The sequence below is a fragment of the Capricornis sumatraensis genome, chromosome 17 (genome assembly GCF_032405125.1).
Source record: "Capricornis sumatraensis isolate serow.1 chromosome 17, serow.2, whole genome shotgun sequence".
NCBI classification, from domain to species: domain Eukaryota; kingdom Metazoa; phylum Chordata; class Mammalia; order Artiodactyla; family Bovidae; genus Capricornis; species Capricornis sumatraensis.
In genome coordinates, this window is record NC_091085.1 from 75,210,291 (window position 1) to 75,229,371 (window position 19,081).

At 60.4% G+C, this 19,081-nt stretch overlaps 3 protein-coding genes across 4 annotated transcripts in view; 1 reads left to right on the top strand and 2 right to left on the bottom strand.

Moving 5' to 3' along the window:
- Positions 1–3,547: 3,547 nt before the first annotated feature.
- GAS2L1 (growth arrest specific 2 like 1) lies at positions 3,548–8,929 on the top strand. Its single transcript, XM_068989790.1, has 6 exons — positions 3,548–3,656; positions 4,564–5,215; positions 6,558–6,665; positions 6,754–6,850; positions 6,938–7,109; positions 7,624–8,929. Exons 2-6 carry the CDS (start codon positions 4,583–4,585, stop codon positions 8,651–8,653), a joined length of 2,040 nt encoding a protein of 679 aa, XP_068845891.1. The 5' UTR covers positions 3,548–3,656; positions 4,564–4,582; the 3' UTR covers positions 8,654–8,929.
- Positions 8,930–9,272: 343 nt separating this feature from the next.
- On the bottom strand, positions 9,273–11,573 carry RASL10A (RAS like family 10 member A). Its single transcript, XM_068990138.1, has 3 exons — positions 11,355–11,573; positions 10,192–10,316; positions 9,273–9,891 (listed from the first exon to the last, which is right to left on the bottom strand). The coding sequence occupies exons 1-3, from the start codon at positions 11,571–11,573 to the stop codon at positions 9,624–9,626; spliced, it is 612 nt and encodes a 203-aa protein (XP_068846239.1). The 3' UTR covers positions 9,273–9,623.
- Positions 11,574–18,187: 6,614 nt separating this feature from the next.
- AP1B1 (adaptor related protein complex 1 subunit beta 1) overlaps positions 18,188–19,081 on the bottom strand; it is a 51,923-nt gene continuing 51,029 nt past the window's right edge. The window contains exon 23 of one of the 2 annotated variants that reach the window (XM_068989958.1): positions 18,188–19,055. In XM_068989958.1, the coding sequence (XP_068846059.1) occupies positions 18,981–19,055 (75 nt within the window). In that variant the 3' untranslated portion in view covers positions 18,188–18,980. The remainder of the gene's footprint in view (positions 19,056–19,081) is intronic. The other variant, XM_068989957.1, reaches the window with a different exon arrangement.

Here is a 19,081-nt window from a genome sequence, read left to right on the forward strand (position 1 = left end):
ACACACACACACAGCCTCAGAGCCTGTGCTCACACACACACATCCTGGGCCTTAGAGCCTGTGCACACGCGCACGCGCACATCCTGGAGCTAAACGCCGGTGCCCGTCGCCTCCCCAGCCCGCAGCCAGCTCTGCTGCAGGACAGCCACCAAGTGTGACCCGTCTTGGGGCTGAAGCTGCCCTGGGTGCCCGCTGCACCTCGGCCTCGGGTGGCACTGCCCTCAGATGCCCTTTCCCAGCCCTGACTCCAAGGCTGCGCACAGGAGCCCATGGGTGCGGCCCCACTCCCTGCTCTCAGGAGCTCCCCGTCAGTCACACGAACAAAGGCTCGCAGGGAGGGGCTCACCTCCAAGGCAGGGACGGCTGGACACCGCCCCCCCCAGGGCCAGCTCAGGCCCCGGAGCTGCCCAGCCCGGCCCAGTCCTGACAGGCCAGGCTCAGGACGAGCGTGAGCACAGGGAGGCTGGGGCGAGAGCGGGCTTTGCGGGCCTGCTGCTCTCTCACGGGCGCAGGGTGGCCGCTCAGGAGAGCTGGGGTCACTCGCCCCGCAGCCAGGGCAGGAGCAGTTGTCACGGCTGGACCCATGTGGACAGGGCAGCCTCGAGCCCCTGGTGGGTCACACCCACTCACCCCAGACCGCGTTCCCACGTCAGCCTAACCCAGAAGGTATCGGGTAGAGCCTGCCAGGACCCCAGCTCCCCAGCGCCAAGGGTGGGTGGGGGGGCCTCGAGGCAGTCATCCAACCTCCAGCTGCAACCAAGGCCAGCAGGCTGCGCCCTAGCACCCAGCAGCCCAGACCGGAGATCCAGCCACATGCCCGCTCCCCAAGCTGCATGGGAGCGCAGCACTCTGTACTTGCAGGTGGCCTGTGGAGTCTGCAGGGATGGGCTCTGGACAACCTCAGCCCAAACCTCTCCTCCCTCCAGCAGCATCCATGCGTCCCTCGGAGGAGAAGTCACCTTATGACGGAGGGGGTCAAAGCCAAAGCCCTCCATGGCCCGGGCCGTGGGTCTGGCCACACCAGTGGGCACCACACCTGCCATGTGTCCAGAGTCAGAACACTGGAGTCAGGGGGCTGCAGACAGGAACAGTGCCCCTCGGGCCCTGGTCCTCAGCCGAGCAGTGGATGAATCCCCTGAGGGCACTGGGCTGAGTGATGGTATTCTCACAACTCCGTGATGTGATGGCTGTTGTCCCATTTTACAGACCGTGCAAACACCGCTCGGGGAGCTTAACCAATCCACCCAGTGACCTACAGCAGGGCCTGGGTCCAGTCTGAACTCACCCGCGTCCAGGGCCCTGCAGGTCATGAGGCAGATAGAAGCAGGGGTCAAAATCCTGCCCAGCTGCTGACCACACACATCCCTGCTCTCTGCGCCTCCGTCTCCCCAGACTGTAGAAGCAGAATACCAAACAGCGTCACACCTCACAGGATACTTTGGGAATTCGTTTCCACACCCTAATCTTACCCGGCCCTGTCTGTAGAGATCCTGTCCTCCCCAGGTATCAGCGGCCCCAAACCTGGGACTCTGCCTTCACCCCCATACCTCATTCACCAGCACATTCTATCCGCTTTCCCCTCAAAATATAGCCTCAAAATTCAACTCCTCTCACCAACTGGCACCACCTGGTTCCCTCCTGGGCCCCTGCCCTGCCCACCACGGTAGCCACAGGGATAAGTCAGGTCACATCCCTCCCCTGCTCCCTCGTCTCTTCAAGGCTGCCTGGCCCACAAAGCCCTACAGAGCCGTCCCCAGCTGTATCCCAGGCCCCGCCCAAACCTCGCTCCTCTCCAGTCTCACAGGCCCCCTCCCCCTTTCTCCAACCCACCAGGCACAGGCCCACCTAGACCTTCACCCTGGCCCTTCCAGACACACACACAGCCCCCTCCCTCACCTTTCCAGTTCCCTGATCCAAAAGGACAAGCCCGTCCCAACTCTGCCGGCCCTCGGCTCCCTTCTCCTTGGCTCCTTGTCCCTACCGCAGCCCAAGGGCCACCTCTCCAGACTGTAAGCCTCACAGCTGGCTCTGTTTCGTTCTCTGCCTTTTGCTCCTGGTTAAGACACTCAGTAGACACTCAGCAGGCACTCAGCAAGTGCCAGCCTTTATCACGTCTAGGCACGGGCCGTCCTCACTAGGCGGTGGGGAGGCAGGGGTGCTGGGAAGGCAGAGTGGGACCTGCACCATCTGGGTGTTGAGGTGAGAGCCCCCCTTTCTGAAAGGTCGCGAGGACGCGGTGAGGTGGTGCCCCTGAGCAGCCTGGCCCCGGGAGGTCCAGCACACTGTATGTACCCGACGGATGCCCCATCCTTGAAAGAAGGTATTCCTGTAAAAGGTATTCCATCAGTCAAATCCCAGTGCCACCAGCCTCTCCAGACTTGAGCCCAAGTTTGGGCATAAGAGCGTCCCCCACAGAGCACAGCAGGCCTGGCACACAGTGGGGGTTTTATTGAATAAAGCTCTGAGCACTGGCTGCTGTTGGTGGTGCTTCCCCCCAGCAGCCCCGCCTGGCCAGCAAGGCTACTGCCCAGCCAGGCCTGGCGTCCCCACCCAGCCGCAGCAGGGGGCAGGATTTTTTCCCTTGGTCCGGGCAGGTCTCTCCTCTGCAGTCTGAAAAGAAACCAGCCAGGCTTAACCCTCAGGAGCCAGGCTGCTGCCCACCTTCCTTCAGCCTTTATTCTGTGCCCAACCAGGGTGGCCAGAGGTGGTCCAGGGCAGGGCAGGGGCCGAAGCCTCAGACTCAGGGGCTTCAGCCAGTCCCCTCCCTGCCCTCCCCTCAGCGTTCTTATCTGAGAAACTTCAGGGTTTAACAAAGAATATTTGATAACGAGCCACTGGTTGCTGCTGCTGCTAAGTCACTTCAGTCGTGTCCAACTCTGTGTGACTCCATAGACGGCAGCCCACCACGCTCCCGTCCCTGGGATTCTCCAGGCAAGAACACTGGAGTGGGTTGCCATTTCCTTCTCCAATGCATGAAAGTGAAAAGTGAAAGGGAAGTCACTCAGTCGTGTCCGACTCTTCGCGACCCCATGGACTGCAGCCTACCAGGCTCCTTTGGCCAGTGGTTGAATGGGGGTAAAACAGAGCCATTCTCTCCATCCCCGAGGCCAGCGAGGCTGGCAGGAAGCCGCCACCCAAGGCCGGACGGCCTCACTTATCGGACCTAAGGAGGTCCACTCCCGCCGGCCGGAGGTGACTCCGCAGCCTCGGGCTCCTATCTCTTCCTGAGTTCCTTTCGGGAATAGGCCATGCGGCTCAGCAGGGGAGGCCACCATCTGCAGAGGGGGTGCCGCCAAAAACGCCCAAACCCCTTCCCGGGAGACCAAGGAGGGGGAAGGGACCCGGTCTGGGGATGGGACCTCCGGCCCGGCAGGGTCGCCGGGGTCCCAGGTCTCACCTCTGCTCAGGGCTGGGCCGGGTCCCGGGCCCGCCCGGTCCCCGCCCAGGAACAGCGCGTCCCCTTTAAGGGCGCGCGGCCCCGCCCACCCCCTCCGGGCCGGATCCGAATTCCAGGGAGGCGGGGCGGAGACGGCGGGCGCGGAGGACGCGGCGGCGGGACCGGGATCGGCTGTGGCTCGGGCGGCGCCTCCCTTCGGCGGCCCGCCCGGCTCCAGCCCAGCCGGGGCGATGCTCCCCGAGGCCGCGGGATGAGCCAGGTGAGCGCAGGGACCCCCCCAGCACCCCCTGCCCGGCACTCAGGGAAGCAGGCCCAGTGGCGGCAGCCGCGGGCCTCTGTCTCCCGGGGCTGTGTGACCTTGGGCAGCCCCGCACCCTCTCTGGGCCGGAGCCCAGAGGACGGCCAGGGCTGGCGACGGCCAGGACTGGCGACAGCCATTCCGAGTCCCGGCTCACAGGCACCAGTCTGGGGCTAGGGAGGCTCCCTGGAGGAGGGGCCTGGCCCGGGCCGGCCGCCGGAGCCGCCACGCGGGGCTGGAGGGCCGAGCTCCGCTACCCACTGCTGCGCGACCTTGAGCGAGCTCTGCGCCTCAGTTTCCTCATCTGTAAAATGGAGATACTATCATTGCACGCTTAGCCCTGGCCACGGTCACATTGCTTTACTGCTGCTGCCGTCCTGTCGGTGTTACAATGACACAGGCTTTAGGGTAAACGGGTTGAGGGAGGACCTGGGATCTTTCCGGATAAGTGGGATCGCCACCAGGCCTGAGCAGCGGATCTAACTCTTCTCTGAGGTCGGGTCCAGGGTCCCTACTGTTGAGTCCAGGGCTGCAGATTACTCTCTCTCGGACATAGCTCTTCGCCTCTCACAGGGGCAGTAACGATGGGGGCCTCTCTGCCTGGGCAGTAAGGAGGACTCAGCCAAGTCTTCTCAATCCCTCTTCCCGAAAGAACAGAGCAGCCAACACTTATGGACACTGAAGTCTTTTATAAAAATCCATCCCATTAGTTCCTATGAGGAAGGTTCTGTTATTGTATCCATTTCACAGACGGGTAAACTGAGGCATTTGGCCTGAACCGACAAGCAGGTGCAGGTGGTCAGCGGCTTAGCCTGTGCTGAGCACTTGCTGGGTCCACAACCATCCTGACCCTTGTCCCTGCCCACAGTGACTCGGCTGGCCCGGGCATGGCAGACCCCGTGGCGGGCATTGCCGGCTCCGCGGCCAAGAGTGTGCGGCCGTTCCGCTCGAGCGAGGCCTACGTGGAGGCCATGAAGGAGGACCTGGCTGAGTGGCTCAACGCCTTGTACGGCCTGGGTCTGCCCAGCGGTGGCGATGGCTTCCTGACGGGGCTGGCCACGGGCACCACCCTGTGCCAGCATGCCAACGCCGTCACTGACGCCGCCCGTGCCATGGCTGCCGCGCGGCCGGCCCGCGGGGTGGCCTTCCAGGCCCACAGCGTGGTGCCCGGCTCCTTCATGGCCCGAGACAACGTGGCCACCTTCATTGGCTGGTGCCGCTCGGAGCTGGGTGTACCCGAAGTGCTCATGTTCGAGACGGAGGACTTGGTGCTGCGCAAGAACGAGAAGAGCGTGGTGCTGTGCCTGCTGGAGGTGGCGCGGCGCGGGGCCCGCCTCGGCCTGCTGGCCCCTCGCCTTGTGCAGTTCGAACAGGAGATTGAGCGCGAGCTGCGCGCCGCGCCCTCGGCCTCCAACGCCCCCAGTGCCGGGGAGGACACCACCGAGACCCCCGCCGCCTCGGGAGCTCCAGCCCGTGGCCCGCGCATGACGCCCAGCGACCTGCGCAACCTCGATGAGCTGGTGAGTCTGCGAGTGCGCATGCCCGCTGGCCGGGCTTATTCTAGCACAACCCAGGCACCAGCAGGCAGGGTGGTGCCGGCAACCTTCTGCGGCCTGTCCTCGTGGCTGCAGGACAGCCTGCCCCGGGGAAAGGGTGCATATGTTGAGCACCAAGTGGATACCCAGCCCCAAAGAGTTAGGCAGGCGCAGAGAGGGCTGAGTGCTGGGTGAGGTCACAGGGCCTGGCGTGGCCTGGGAGAAAACTCGGCCTCCACTGCCCCATGGCACGATGATGCCCCTGCTTCCTCCCAGTGCTAACCGTGCCCCAGGCAAGCGCTGGGTGTTCTACATTCTGGGGACTTAAGCCCCTCCGGCACACCTTCCTGCACTCGGCTGCTAGACTGCCGCATTCACGCCATCACTGAGCTCGAGGTTGAAGGGGGCCCATGGTCCAGGGCAAGGTGCTTGGCACACAGTAGGTGCTACGTGAGTGCCCAGGAAAGCTCCCAGAAGCTCTTCGGGTCCCTGTTCCTTCCCCAGGACTTATCTGGGAAGCCCAGCCCAGAGTAGCCATGCTAATGGGAGCTGACATCCTGTCAAGAGCTGTGGGATGAGTTCTATGCTGAGTATATAGAAGGTGCTAGACCATGACTCCAGCTCCCTCCTCCTCTTCCCGAGACCTAGGTGTCCCTGACACCCCCACAGCCTGGCCAAGAGTTTCCTTCTTATCAGGAGGTTAGGATGGGATGTGCCCATCCTGGAGGCGGGCAGCCGGATGGCTGTGGGCAGAGGCTGCCACCCCACCCCGGGCCAGGGTCACCCGAGGCTCCACCTGCTCATTTTCTCAGCAGCTCTGCTGTGGGTGAGGAGGCGGGTGGGGCCGCCCGCATAGCCAGCCTGGCAGCTCCTGGCCTGGGAGCGTGTGGGCAGACGTGTGCTGGCCGGGCTGGTGGCCTGGTGTGCATGGCGGCGTCTGCGTGTGCCCTGCGTGTCTGTGGCATTGCTGCCTCCGTATGGCGTTGCTCCTCTGTGCTCAGACCTGCCTCCTCCCCGAACCTGCCTCTCTCTGGGCCTCAACATTCACGTCTCTGAAACGGGTGAGGGGGGGGTGAGTGAGGACTCCAAGGGCTCAGGGACTTGAAGCAGTCCCTCACCTCGTCCTGGTCGGCTCCCTGCCCCCTCGGTAGTCAGAAGGGAAGGAGCTCTGGTGAAAGGTCAAGTACAGAGGCGGCACTCAAGTCCAGGGCAACACAATCGGAACCTCTGCTATACAGAAGGATTTACTTCCTTCTGACCCTGGAGCTGCTGACATCAGGCCCAGGGAGGAGGGACCTGACCCCTGACCTCCAGCCTCTCCTCTCAGGTGAGGGAGATCTTAGGGCGCTGCACCTGCCCAGACCAGTTTCCCATGATCAAGGTCTCGGAGGGGAAGTACCGCGTGGGAGACTCCAGTCTGCTCATCTTCGTGCGGGTGAGAGCGAGGGGCTCCCCGAGCAGGCAGAGCCCAGGAGGCGGGGGAGACGCGCGGCGGGTGACCTGCGCTCGCCGGGCTCCCACAGGTGCTGAGGAGCCACGTGATGGTACGTGTGGGAGGCGGCTGGGACACGCTGGAGCACTACCTGGACAAGCACGACCCCTGCCGCTGCTCCTCCGCGGGTCAGTGTCCAGGCGGGGGCGGGGCGGGGCGGGGGCGTGCACCTCTGCGGCCCCGCCCCTCACGCGGCACCGACCCTCTCCCTGCAGCCCACCGCCCGCCCCAGCCCAGGACCCGCACCTTCTCCCCGCAGCGAGTGTCACCCAGCCCCAGCCCCCGAGCTGGTAGCCCAGCCCCAGGGGGGGAGCGCCGGGGCTCCCGCCCAGAGGTGACACCCATTGGCCTACGCAGCTCGAAGGAGGGGCCTGAGACCCCACTCAGGTGAGAGGAGAGAGGACATGGGACCGGGGTCCAGGGGGTGGGGGTGGGGGGCGCCCGCCCTGGCCTGGATGACGCTGCTTCCAGTGACTCACACCCTGGGAAAAGTTCCCGTGGGTGGGGGTGGGCCTGGCTTCCCATCTCCATGGCAACTCAAGCAAACGAACAACACAGCTGGGCGGGCCCTGGGGGCTGGGTGGCCGCCAATCCAACCCAGCTTCCCTCTGGCCTGCCCAGGAAGCTGGAGGCTTGAGAAGCAGGGAGTTTGGGGCCTTGCTTCTTCCGCTGCCTTGGGGTGGGGTGGTGGAGGGTGGCCCTGGCTGCAGGAAGCTGTGGCAGAATCTCTCACTTCTCTCTGGAAGTCCCCAGAAGGGACAGAAACCCTTGGCACCCCCGCCACCACCACAGGTGTCTCGCCCGCAGCCATACGTCTGCCTGTTCCTTCCCCTCCCCACCCTTTCTGTGCACCGGGTCTCTCTACCTTGGCCCACCTCTCTCTCTTGTTCCCCTGCCCCAGGGCCCGGGACCAGCTGCCCCCCCATCCCCGCTCCCGCCGTTACTCTGGGGACAGCGATTCCTCAGCCTCTTCGGCCCAGAGCGGCCCCCTTGGTGCCCGCAGTGAAGAATCAGGCACTGGCCCCCGGCGGGAGCGTCCCAGCCGGCGGGTGACCACGGGCACCCCGGCCTCCCCGAGACGGCCTCCCGCCCCGCGCAGCCAGTCCCGGGACCGGCTGGATCGGGGGCGGCCGCGTGGGGCCCCAGGAGGCAGGGGAGGCCAGCTGTCGGCGCCCAGCCCTGTCCGGCGGGCCCGGAGTCAGAGCCGTGAAGAGCAGGCAGTGCTGCTGGTGCGTCGGGGCCGAGACGGGCAACATTCCTGGGTGCCGCGGGGCAGGGGCAGTGGGGGTTCGGGCAGAAGCAGCCCCCACACTCCCCGCGCCCACAGCCCTGCAGCTCCCAGGGTCCCCAGCCCCAGTCCTGAGTTGAGCACAATCCCGGCCAGTGTCTTCCGCACACCCCTGCAGCTTGACCCAAAGCAGGAACAGCAACTGTTTCAGCGCCTGGAAGAGGAGTTCCTAGCCAACGCCCGAGCCCTTGAGGCTGCTGCTGCTGGTGGGACCCCCAGTGGACCAGCCCCTGACCCAATTCGGGCCCCAGACCCTCCAGCTCCTGACTCAGCCTACTGTTCGTCTAGCTCCTCCTCTTCGTCCCTCAGCGTCCTGGGTAGCAAGTGTGGCCAACCCGGGGACTCTGGCAGGATGGCCAACGGGCTGCCCGGGCCCCGAGGCCCAGCCCTGTCCAGCTCTTCCGATGAGGGCAGCCCCTGCCCCGGTGTAGGGGGCCCACCAGCTGCACCCGGGAGTCCTCTGGCCGGCCCAGAGCCCCTGAGGACCTGGGCACGAGGCCGGATGGACACACAGCCAGACCGCAAACCCTCACGCATACCCACACCAAGGGGCCCCCGCCGCCCACCTGGACCCACGGGGTCCGGGACCTGGCATGCCCTGCGCTCAGTCAGCCCGAAGACCGAGCCGGATTCCTGGATGTGACGGACCAGCCCAGCTGCCCCCAGTCCTCTGTTTTCTCCTTCTCCTTTGTGGCCTTAACCCCTCTGCATCAGGGAATGCCCCTGCCTCTCGGGGACCAGACCTCACGGGACCAGACCCCTCGGGACCACATGGCACAATGGGACTTCTGGTGTACATTCCGCTTGGGGGATGAGCATTGCTATTTAATTACTAATATTATTGAATGCCTTAGAGGAGGCTGGGCCAGCCCAGTAAGGACCCTTCCTGAGGTCCCGCGGCCCTGCAGAGCCTGACAGTAAAGTTTTCTTCCAGCTACTTGTGTCTGCGTCTTGGAGACCCAGCCTTGGGGCCGTCACATCCATTTGAGAACCCTCATTACAGGTTGGGATTCTGGAGTCAACTGCGAGGGAGCAATGCCTGTCAGCCCTGACCTTTAGGTGTATGTCTTCTGCATGGGCAGACAGGTTCTTTACCACTAGCGCCACCTGGGAAGCACAAAATTTATTTTTTAGCCACTTTGTGAGGCATGAGAGATGTTAGTTCCCCAACCAGGGATCGAACTCATGCCCTCTGCAGTGGAAGCTTGGCATTCCCCAAGATTATCTTGCTATCCCAGAAATGCCAGGTGCACCTTGCTTCCCCTGTTTCCTCCCGAGAGGTGTGACTTAACAGTTGGTCCAATGAAACTCCAAGAGCAACCTGAGCGTGTCCAATCAGATTCATAGCCAAGTCCTTTTCATCCAATGGGACCGTGACCCAATGAGGTCCCAGAAAGGACTAATTTGTCCAGTGGGGCCTGGTGGGCCCAATGAGGTTCAAAGAAAAGCTTGTCGCCCAGGACACTGGGCGGGAGCGTTCCTCAGCCAATCAGGGAGGAGACTGTCCTGTCCAATCCGAGAGAAGCTGGACAATCTCGTCCAATCCGGGTACCTAGTTGTTCCAGTTAACTAGAAGGCCCCTCCCCCCCGTAAAGGGCGTTTTTCCAATTCGATCACATGAGACTGCAGCGCGCCGGGTGCAGCGCCCCCTGCAGGCGCAGAGCCGGATGCGCAGGGCGTGCGCGCACGAGCGCACAGCGCAGCAGCTCGCGGAAGAGTCGCAGCACGTGCCAATTGTACTTGGCAGAGCACTCGAGGTATCCGCAGCGCCAGCCCCTGCGCACTAGGGCAGCCAGTGCACGCCGAGGCCCGAACCGCAGCCGCTGCCGGTCCCGCTTGTTGCCCACCACGAGAATGGGTGCTTCAGGTGCGCCCGCCGGCCTGGAGGCCAAAGGAGGATGAAGGTCGCAGTGCCTGGGACCCCCATGGCCGGAGAATCCCTCTAGTATATACACACGAAGGAGCATACTTTCCTGCAGCCAGAGAACCCCCAGCAAACACCAGACCCACAAAGAACCAGGACCAAAGACCGCTTAGGGATAGAGGCCAGGCCCGAAAAGGCCTGAGACCTGGCCCAGGACGGCGGAAGAGCCCACCCACTCACCTCGGGGGAAAAAAGGCCCAGCCAGACCCACAAACACTCCCCGCTGTCTCACACGCAACCCGGGCGGGGCACCTTACCTGGTCTCCGCGATGCGCTGCCGCAGCGCCTTCACATAGTCGAAGCTGTCCGGGCTGCAGATATCGTAGACAAGCACGAAGGCGTCCGTGTCCTGCAAGCTCCAGTCTTTAGAGTCCGGCCAGTCCTGGGGGGCGGGAGGCCAGAGTTTGCCGAAGCCGTCTTGCTCTCTCGCATCCAGACCTTCTGCAATGAGCCTTGACGCGAAACCCACACAGTTCACGCTCAGGCCTCGGCCCTTCTTCTCCTAGTCTGTGGCCCTCTCCCGCAAGCTCCCGGGCCTTACTGTCCTTAGGACCGCTGGGGTATACCTTTTAAAACCGTGCCTGAAGCCAGCCAGCGTCCAGCCCTTCTCTCTGGGTCTCCTCTCCCCTGAGGCCTGTCTCCTTCCTCGCCCCTTCCTCTGTTTCCCATGGTTCCCTTCTTTCGGGCCAGGCCCCGCCCCTCCCCGGGCGCCCTCAGGAGCAGTTCCTGCCTCCGAGCCTGGGCGCGTGTTCCTGAGCCTGCGGAGACCATACTTAGGCTTCCGGTCGCAGCACACGCTGCTCTTTCCACCTGGAAATGCTTCCGCCGCTTCCTCTAATCAGAATTTCACTCATCCGTCCCGGTTCAGCCCAAATGCCACCCTCACCAGGAAGCCCTCCTTAATCTTGCTTGCTCTTTCCTCTTCACTTCTTGAAGGCATCAACTCCCAAGGATTCAAAGTCTGCCCTGGACTTTGCAAAATTATTAAACAAGTCTTGGCTGCAGGTCATAGGAATGAGGGAGCAGAGAATGATGCCCTCAGAACGGACACCCCGGTGTCTGGCTTCAACCTCTCCCACTGCGGCTCTGCTCGTGGCTTCAAACACGGAACACTCACTCTTAGGGAGGCAGAACCATGCTCCCCCGTGCACTAATCCCCACCCACCAGCGAAGGCAGAGAAATAGCAATTTAAGCAAGAGAGAAAAAGCCACTCTGCAAAGTCGCCGGGTCTTAGGCCTAAGTTGGGGCAACTGCATGCCGGCAGAAGAGGTGAAAAGCACAAATGCCAGGACACACATCAATCCTTCGGTCCATGAACACAGTCGGGTACCCCTGGGCCGTCCACGCGGACACGCACGTGTGTACCGAGCATCCACCCACATGCTGCCACACGCCCCTGCCCACCCCTCAGTCCACTACCTCTTGCCCCCCGGGGCTCTGACCGGGGCCAGCACCGTCGCCATCGCGAATGCTCAGGTCGTAGACGGCGCCGTCGAGCAGCACCGCGGGCCGGTAGAGGCGCGGCCCGTCCGTGGGCCTGTGGCGCTCGGGGTAGTCACCGAACAGGAACTGACGGATGATGGCCGTCTTGCCCACGCCCGGAGCGCCCAGCACCGCCACCCGCAGGCTGCCCCCCATGGCCCGCGCGTGCTGCTGCGCCCCGCTCTGGGAAGCCTCATGGGCCGGCGCCGCTCTGTGCGCCCGGCGCGCCCTGCACTGTGCGCCCCAGCCCCGCCGCGCTCCTCATCGCGCCTTGGAGCACCGGGGGCCCGGGGAGGCCAGGCTGGAGGTCGGAGCTGGTGGTAGAGGGCAGACAGACAGCCGAGCAGGCGGACGGCGGACGCACGAGCAGCTCGAGTGAGTGCCAAGCTCAGGAGAGAACTGACCGAGCGCGCCGCGCGCAGACACGGCCTCGGCCCCGCAGCGCCACTGGAGGCGCCGGCGACAGCACGGGGCACCGAGGTCGGACCTCCTCGCCTCGCGGGCCCCACGGCAGAGCAGGATGCAGGGGGCGGCGCTGCCTCGGCGCCTCGGTCCCTCCGTCCTTTTCTCGCTCCGGCGCCCGGAGTCGCCGCCCCAGCCGGCCGCGCGAGCGAGCAGCGAGCAGCGAGTGGAGCCTCCCGGAGGCGGCGATGAGGTAACCGCCTGCCCGCCCCTCCCGCTCCCCCCTACCCGCCCGGGACGCCCCTCCCGGGAAGGGTCGCGGGAAGGTGACTGGGACTCGGGGAGCCCAGGGAGGGACCCAGCCCCCGCTGCGTTCCGCGTTGTCACCCGCTCCAAAATAGAACTCCCTTCCCGCCCACGTCCGCGCCCGCTCCTCCAAACACCGCTCCCCCAAGCTGGCTCCTCGCAAACCCGCCCGCTGGAGTCAGGCCGCCCGGGTCGGCTCCGGCCCGGCTGTGTGACCTTGGGCGAGTCGCTGCACTGCGCCGGCTCTGCTCCGCACACACCGTTTCTTGAGCGCCTACTACGTGCCAGGCCCCACACTAAGCTATCACCTACACGATCCTTGAAGCCTCAACTTGGTGTCTCTGAGAGAAGAAAACTGAGGCCGGAGGGCTGTCATTTTCCCTGACAGCCCTCATCGGTGAGGGCTGGTCCAGTGGCAGGGTCCCCAGGTTTCCCTGGGGGCTGCTGTCCAGGGTTGCAGTTCAGCAGGTGGTCCCCAAACCTTCCCCTGTGGTCTCCTGTGAGGAGCTCTCCCCTGTCCCTCCTGGATGGAGGGATGAAACGATTTGCTCAGAATGATCCGGCAGGAAAGCAGTGGTACAGGGACTGGAACCCAGGACCCTGAGCCACTGACGCCGACCTTCTGAGAGGCCCTTCTTCGTCAGGGCCCAGAAGCACCTCAGGAGGAGGTGAGTCAGTGCCTGCGGCCCTGTGGGAGCAAAGCTGAGCTAAGACAGGAGCGGGCAGCCCAGGGCCAGGCTCCCCAAAGACTAGCAAGCCAGAGAGCTTGGGCTGCGTGTCAGCTGCTGCCTGACCCCAGCTTCTCCCCATTCTGCCTGATTCCAGCCCCTCCCTGGGGTTGAGCCCCACGGACCGTGTCCAGCTCCAGGGGTGTCTGCTGTGGACTCCTCTGGCCCAGCCATCTGGGTCAGTGCACTGACCATTAATCACGGTCTGTCCTGCCCACCGTCTGTCACTTGTTCCGGCTTAACTCACCTCCCCAAGTCCTGAGTTGGGGAAACACTTATCCCTCAATGCCTCATGCATCCTGGGTCCTTGGTGGCCATTGTAAGACCTCACACATTGATTCAGTCAACCGCCTGAAGGCCGTGGGGCTTTATAATCCCCAGGACACAAGGAGGCAGCACAGGGCTTCAATAATGGTCTTGAGCTCATGTAGTTGTGGGATGAAATGAGATGATACAAAGAGGAAAACAAGACAATCTAGGAAGGCTAGCGGGACTAAGTTTGTACATATAAAGTGATCTCAGTTTATATGCAAATAACCACTGGTTATAGAGAAACGGAAACCCACTCATTGTTCTTGCCTAGAGAATCCCATGGACAGAGGAGATGGGCAGGCTACAGTCCATAGGGTCGCAAACAGTCAGACATGACAGAAGTGACTTAGCATGCACCCACACACCCACTGGTTAACAAAGGCATGTGTGTGCACGCACAGCGAAGTATGTAGACAGGTGTTTCCTAGCTCTGCTCTAAGGGCCTTGGCGTGTGACCCTACGAGCAACAAGCACACCCAGCACCCAGATCTTGGTTTCTGATTCTGGTCTCCAGGCTCCCTGGAGACATGGTGCTAGGGTTGGAGCAGGACAAGCAAAAGATGAGGTGGAGCATCTATCAGAAAGGAAGGAGGTGCTCGAAAGAGACCAAAGGATGGAATTCCCTGGCAGTCTAGCAGTTAGACTCTGAGCGTCCACTGCAGGGGACATGGGTTTGATCCCTGGTCAGGGGACTAAGATCCCACAAGCTAAAAAAAACAAAGAAAGAAAGAAACCGAGGGATAGGGGCGTCAAAGGGACACAGAGCCTACTTGAAAGAGCTCCCAATGGCCACAGCTTAAAAAATTTAAGTGAGAAAATAAATAATGCACTTTTGGATTAAACCCAAATTATGAAATAAATATCCATGAATCCAAACTGGCATAAATGATTGAGTGAATACATAAATTCAGGAGAAGAAACACATTTTCCTACAGAAGAATTCCAAGTATTTTCTGTAGCTGTCCCCTGCCCCCATGCAGTGTAGGCTGCCTTCGTGACTTGCTTCCCAAAAGAGTGTGGAAAGGGGAGGAAGCAGCTTCGTGGAGGAGATGGCTGTAAACACTGCCTCGGCCAAGTGACGCAGGGTGATGTGCGGCGCTAAGCCGTGATGACGGCAAGCACCCCTGACATGATGTGATCAGAAGGGCACCTCCCTGCTCTTTGTCTGGAAAGCCTAGGACCCCAGGCTAACCGTGGGGAAAACGTCAGACAAACCCAAGCTGAGGGACAGTCGATGAAATAGGTGACCAGCACTCCTTGGACGGTTAAAGTCATGACAGAGAAAGTCTGAGGAGCTCTCGCAGACCCACGGAGACTGCGACGACCACGTGGAATGTGGGGCCCAGGGACAGAGCCAGGACGTGAGTAGGAGAACTAGAGAAACCGGAATAACGGCTGGGTTCAGTTTTTAAAGTATATGTTCCATAATCTGTAATTTACACTATAGATATTCTTTTGTTTTATATATTAACAAATATGTATTTACATCATAAACATACATATGGAAAAGATCCCATTCACAAAAGGAACCAAAAAATAGAAAGTACTCATGAATCTATGCAAGGATAATGTACATGCAAGAACTTTTTTTTTTTTGCATGCTGTGTGGTTTGCAGGATCTTAGTTCCCCAGCCAGGGATCAGACCTGGGCTCTGCCAGTGAAAGTGCTGAGTCCCAACCACTGGACCACCATGGAACTCCCCATGCGAGAACATTTAAATGAAGAAAACTTAAAATGTTATGGAGATGAAAAGAAAGCATGAACCAATGGAAAGGCATCTACTCCTACATTTGAATATAAAGATTAATATTATTATTGACATCATTATAGACGTCAGTTCTCCGTAAGTTAACATAAACATTTGATATGATCCAAATAAAAATAATACATCATTAAAATTTTTAAAAGATTCGTTCTAAAGATCAAATGGGCCCCAAAGGGTGAATAAGAGGGTGCTATAAATTATAAAAATATAAAGGAACAATATATTTTAAAAAATACAATGGCAAGAGTTCCTTGGTGGCCAAGTGGTTAGGATTCTGGGCTTTCATTGCCATGACTTGGGTTCAATCCCTGGTCAGGGAAGATCCCACAAGCCATACAACATGGCCCAAAAACCCCCAAAACAAACAGAGACACCCACAATGGCCAACATACAGACAAATTCTCTGGTACAGAACAGGGCCCAGAAAAGCACTCATATACATGTGGAAATTTAGTGCATGACAGAAATGGCATTTCAGATCTGTGTGGAAAAGACATATTATTCAGGAAATGGTGTGGAAAAAACTAGGTAACCATCTGGGAAAAGAGAAAGTTGGATCCCTACCTCATTCCTCACATAAAGCCCAGAAGGAACAGGCCCAGAATGCAAAAGCTAAGACGAGACAGGGACCGGAAAAAAGACGCAAGGAGGATGACGCCGCAAAGCAATTCCAGCATGGAGAAGTCAAGACAGCAGCAAAACCAGAAGCAGAACGGGGAGGGGTGATGGCAGACCAGGAGGAAATGCACCAATAACCGGACCAAAGAGGGCAAAGACGACGGAACAGCTCATAGAAAAGGACATGCAAAGGCTCAAAAACACAGGCGTGGAGGCCTGTTTAAGACAGTAAGACGCCATTTCTCACCTGACACCTGAACACACCGCCGTATGCCCAGCGTGTCAGGGCGTAGGGGACGGGCGGCTCCTTCCTGGTTGGTGGGGGTGTGAACTAGAGCGCTTTTAGCAATAGCCAACAAAATGATGAACACACCTACCTTCAACCCAGCAATTTCTGTCTGAGGAATTTACCGACATGAAAGTGAATGTTCTTTGCAGTTATCACTTGCGCTAACACCACCAAAGACACAACTCAGATGACTTCACAGCAAGGACTGGTTCAACACGGTGCCTCCGTTCAATGCAAAACCACACAGCTGCTATAAAAAGGCACAAGGCTGCTCTCTACAATGGAACTAATAATGGAGAAGTCTGCAAGACACAAGTACGGTACAGGTCGGATGCGTGTACTCCACGCTACCCTTCACATATAAAAAGGGGGAAAATCATATTATGTGTCACTGAGTCTCTCTGGAGGGTAACACTAGTCCTTTCAGGGAGGGGTATGAGGAGGACTATATCTGATATATATACTGTATCACTCGTATCTGTCTGCCTTTTGGATTTTGAACCATGTGAATACATTACCCTCTCAAAACAAGAACTAACATTTAAGATGTGAAATGTTTATACCCTCTGGTCCAGCCATTCTGGGGCTAGATCCAACAGCTGCACTTGGGTCTAGGGGCAAGGATGTCTGTAGGAAGATATTCACTGCACCTTTGCTTGGCCTCACAGAAGATGGAAACAGCCAGGGAACAGCCCTCCTCTGCACAAGGAATTCCAAGGTGGCTGTGTTTGTACTGACAGGTAAATAGAGCCAAGTGGTGGTAGTGTCCAGGGTGTGCTATTTACTTAGTCAATACCTCCCAGGATTTGCTTTATAAAGGCACAGAATTATTCCTGGAAGACCAAAATGTGGCAATGAACTTTGCCTCTAGGGAGGAAAAGAACAGAGGAAGTGTGGAAGGGAGACCTTTATCCTCTGTGTGACTGGGCTTACCTTGGTTCAGAATTACTCTCTATGAAACAAAACACTTGTGAAGATTAAAAAAAAAAAAGTACATGAGGTCACGTCGCATGCCTGCACAGGGTGGCAGGCACTCAGAGAAGCTGTCAGCCCCCGGGGTGCTTCCTAGACCCTCCTGAATAACTGGTTGCTGTGCTGAATTCGCCAGCTGGTCACGAAGGCTCAGCGCCCTGGAGAGTCTTCTGCAAGATGCCACATTCCCCTCTCCCTCAGCCCCGAGGAACATCGAGACCTGGGAATACGGAGGCCTTAGCACATGCAGACCAGGGGTGCATGTGAGGGGTGTCACTGGGGTGAGGGAGGGACAGGGAAGGAGGAGGGGGCCGAGATCACGGGGAGTTTCCTCCCATAACCGCCCGAGGCCCGAGCACACAAGCCTCAGGTGTCCGATGACGGTCCACGGGCCTCTGGCCAGGCCAGCCAGGTCTCAGCAGCACTTCTCACCTCGGGCTGGGTCCTGGGCCTCATCTTCGCCCGCCCCGGGGACAGCGGTGTGCTCCCAAGCTTGGTGGGAGCTGGGCCTCAGCGGGTCAGGGGTGGTGGGTGACAGGGCAGGACGGGGTGTGTGTGGCGCCTATTGAGCCGGGGACTTTTGGGTAGGGTGAGAGAACTGGGGTTGTCCAGTCAAGGGTTGTGGCTGGTTCTAGACTCTGGGGTCCCCGGGCATGATGGTGACACCCCAGGGGTCAGAGGTGGGGCAGTGGAGGGCCAGGCACCCCTGCTAATGCCCCGGCAGCTGGAACAGCAGTGTGTCTGGCGTGGGCAGGGAGCTGCTGAGAGCCGAAGGCCCAGCAGCCACACGGCACTGAGAGCCCACTGGGGGCTCTGCCCAGGGAGTCCTACCCGGGATCCCCCCCAGCACCCTCGGTAGCCAGGCCACTGCCAGGACAGGGGACATGTGGGGTATCCCTGGGGGTGGCTGGGGCAGCCGCTGCAGCCGGCCTGGACAGGCCTGGTGCCGGGCCTTCCTGCCGACCCTGGGAGCCACGGAAAACCAACACGGACTCAGCCTTCGAGCATCTAAAGGCAAGATGGTGTGGGCTGGGGTGGAGCTGGGGCCAAGGGTGGCAGAGGTGCTGGGAGACCAGCAAGCAGTGTCCAAGGACAGGAGAGGGACAGGGAAGGTGCTGTCCACAGGGCCTGGGGGGTGCTGACAGCTTGAGCCCTGGACCCTTGATCCAGGAGACCCAGGACCCTGCCCAGGGCAGCCTCGGGCCCTGACACACTGGCCGGGGACACACTTGATGTCATCATTTTTATTCACTTTCTGTTTCTGAAAATAAGAGTAAACATACAATATATAATTTCTATTTATATATACTAGGCATCCTTACTGCAGGGCTCAAGAAAACCAACCTTGACCACTTGGAGGCAGTTTTTAATTCTGACACTTGGTGGAGGGGAAAGAAGTGTCCATGATTGCCAAAAGCAGAATCTTTATTATTAAACAGCAGTAACAGGAAAACCTAATGCTCCGTGAGACACACTGACCTTGGGAGGCCAGGAGGGGGCAGCTAAGAACCCCAGAGAGGAAGCACCCCGCTTGCCCAGGCACCCCACCCCTCAGCCCCGTTCACTCCAGAAGCCCCGGGCACACCAGGAATGTATCACAGGCAGTGACTGTCCTCGCAGGCAGGGGGCGGGATGGACATCTGCCGGGGGTCTGCCGGGGGGCTGGAGCAGCAAGGGGCTTGGGAGCTTCTGCCTGGTCTTCCCTGAGCGGCTCAGCGCCTGGGGGGGCGGGCAGGCCCCGGGAGCCCCGGCCCTGACAGAGCAGCTCTCCTGGCACCGAGGGGACTCTCCACGCACACCAGGATGCCTGCCAGGGCCTGTCCCAGGAGGGGGCAGTTGGCAGGGCCTCGCCACCAGCCGAGGGAGACGGGGCAGAGGGACCCCGGGCTGGGAGCCTGAGGAAGCACTGCGGGCTCGCCCTCCGGTGCCAGGAAGAGCCGGAGAGGAGCCCTGGCCGCTCCGTGCAGCCCTGCTGCCACTCTGGCTCCTCTGGTGCCCTCCTCACCTGACCCCGAACGTCAGCACGATGGAAATAGGAGAGTCCTGGGCACAGGAGCACCCCGAGGCCTGGGAAGCTGGGGGGTGCCAGGAGCCTCGCTGGCCCCTCGCAAGGGAGGTGCTGCCACCTCGCAGGGGGCTCCGAGGAAGCTGGGGTGGGTGCTGGACGGCCTCAGTTCTTCAGGATGGTCTCGTAGGCCTGGTACACGTGCTGGGACACCTCCGGAGCTCGGCACTTCAGGGACAGCTGTAGGGGGACAAGGGTGGGAGGCA

Excerpts from the sequence above, each read along its gene's own strand:
- GAS2L1 (XM_068989790.1), top strand. The coding sequence starts at position 4,583 with ATGGCAGACCCCGTGGCGGGCATTGCCGGCTCCGCGGCCAAGAGTGTG. Across the intron at positions 5,216-6,557 it reads TGCGCAACCTCGATGAGCTG|GTGAGGGAGATCTTAGGGCG; the intron begins GTGAGTCTGCGA and ends CTCTCCTCTCAG. Across the intron at positions 6,666-6,753 it reads GTCTGCTCATCTTCGTGCGG|GTGCTGAGGAGCCACGTGAT; the intron begins GTGAGAGCGAGG and ends GGGCTCCCACAG.
- RASL10A (XM_068990138.1), bottom strand. The coding sequence starts at position 11,573 with ATGGGGGGCAGCCTGCGGGTGGCGGTGCTGGGCGCTCCGGGCGTGGGC. Across the intron at positions 10,317-11,354 it reads AGAGCCCCGGGGGGCAAGAG|GACTGGCCGGACTCTAAAGA; the intron begins GTAGTGGACTGA and ends CCCGCCCCCCAG. Across the intron at positions 9,892-10,191 it reads CAGCGCATCGCGGAGACCAG|GCCGGCGGGCGCACCTGAAG; the intron begins GTAAGGTGCCCC and ends TTTGGCCTCCAG.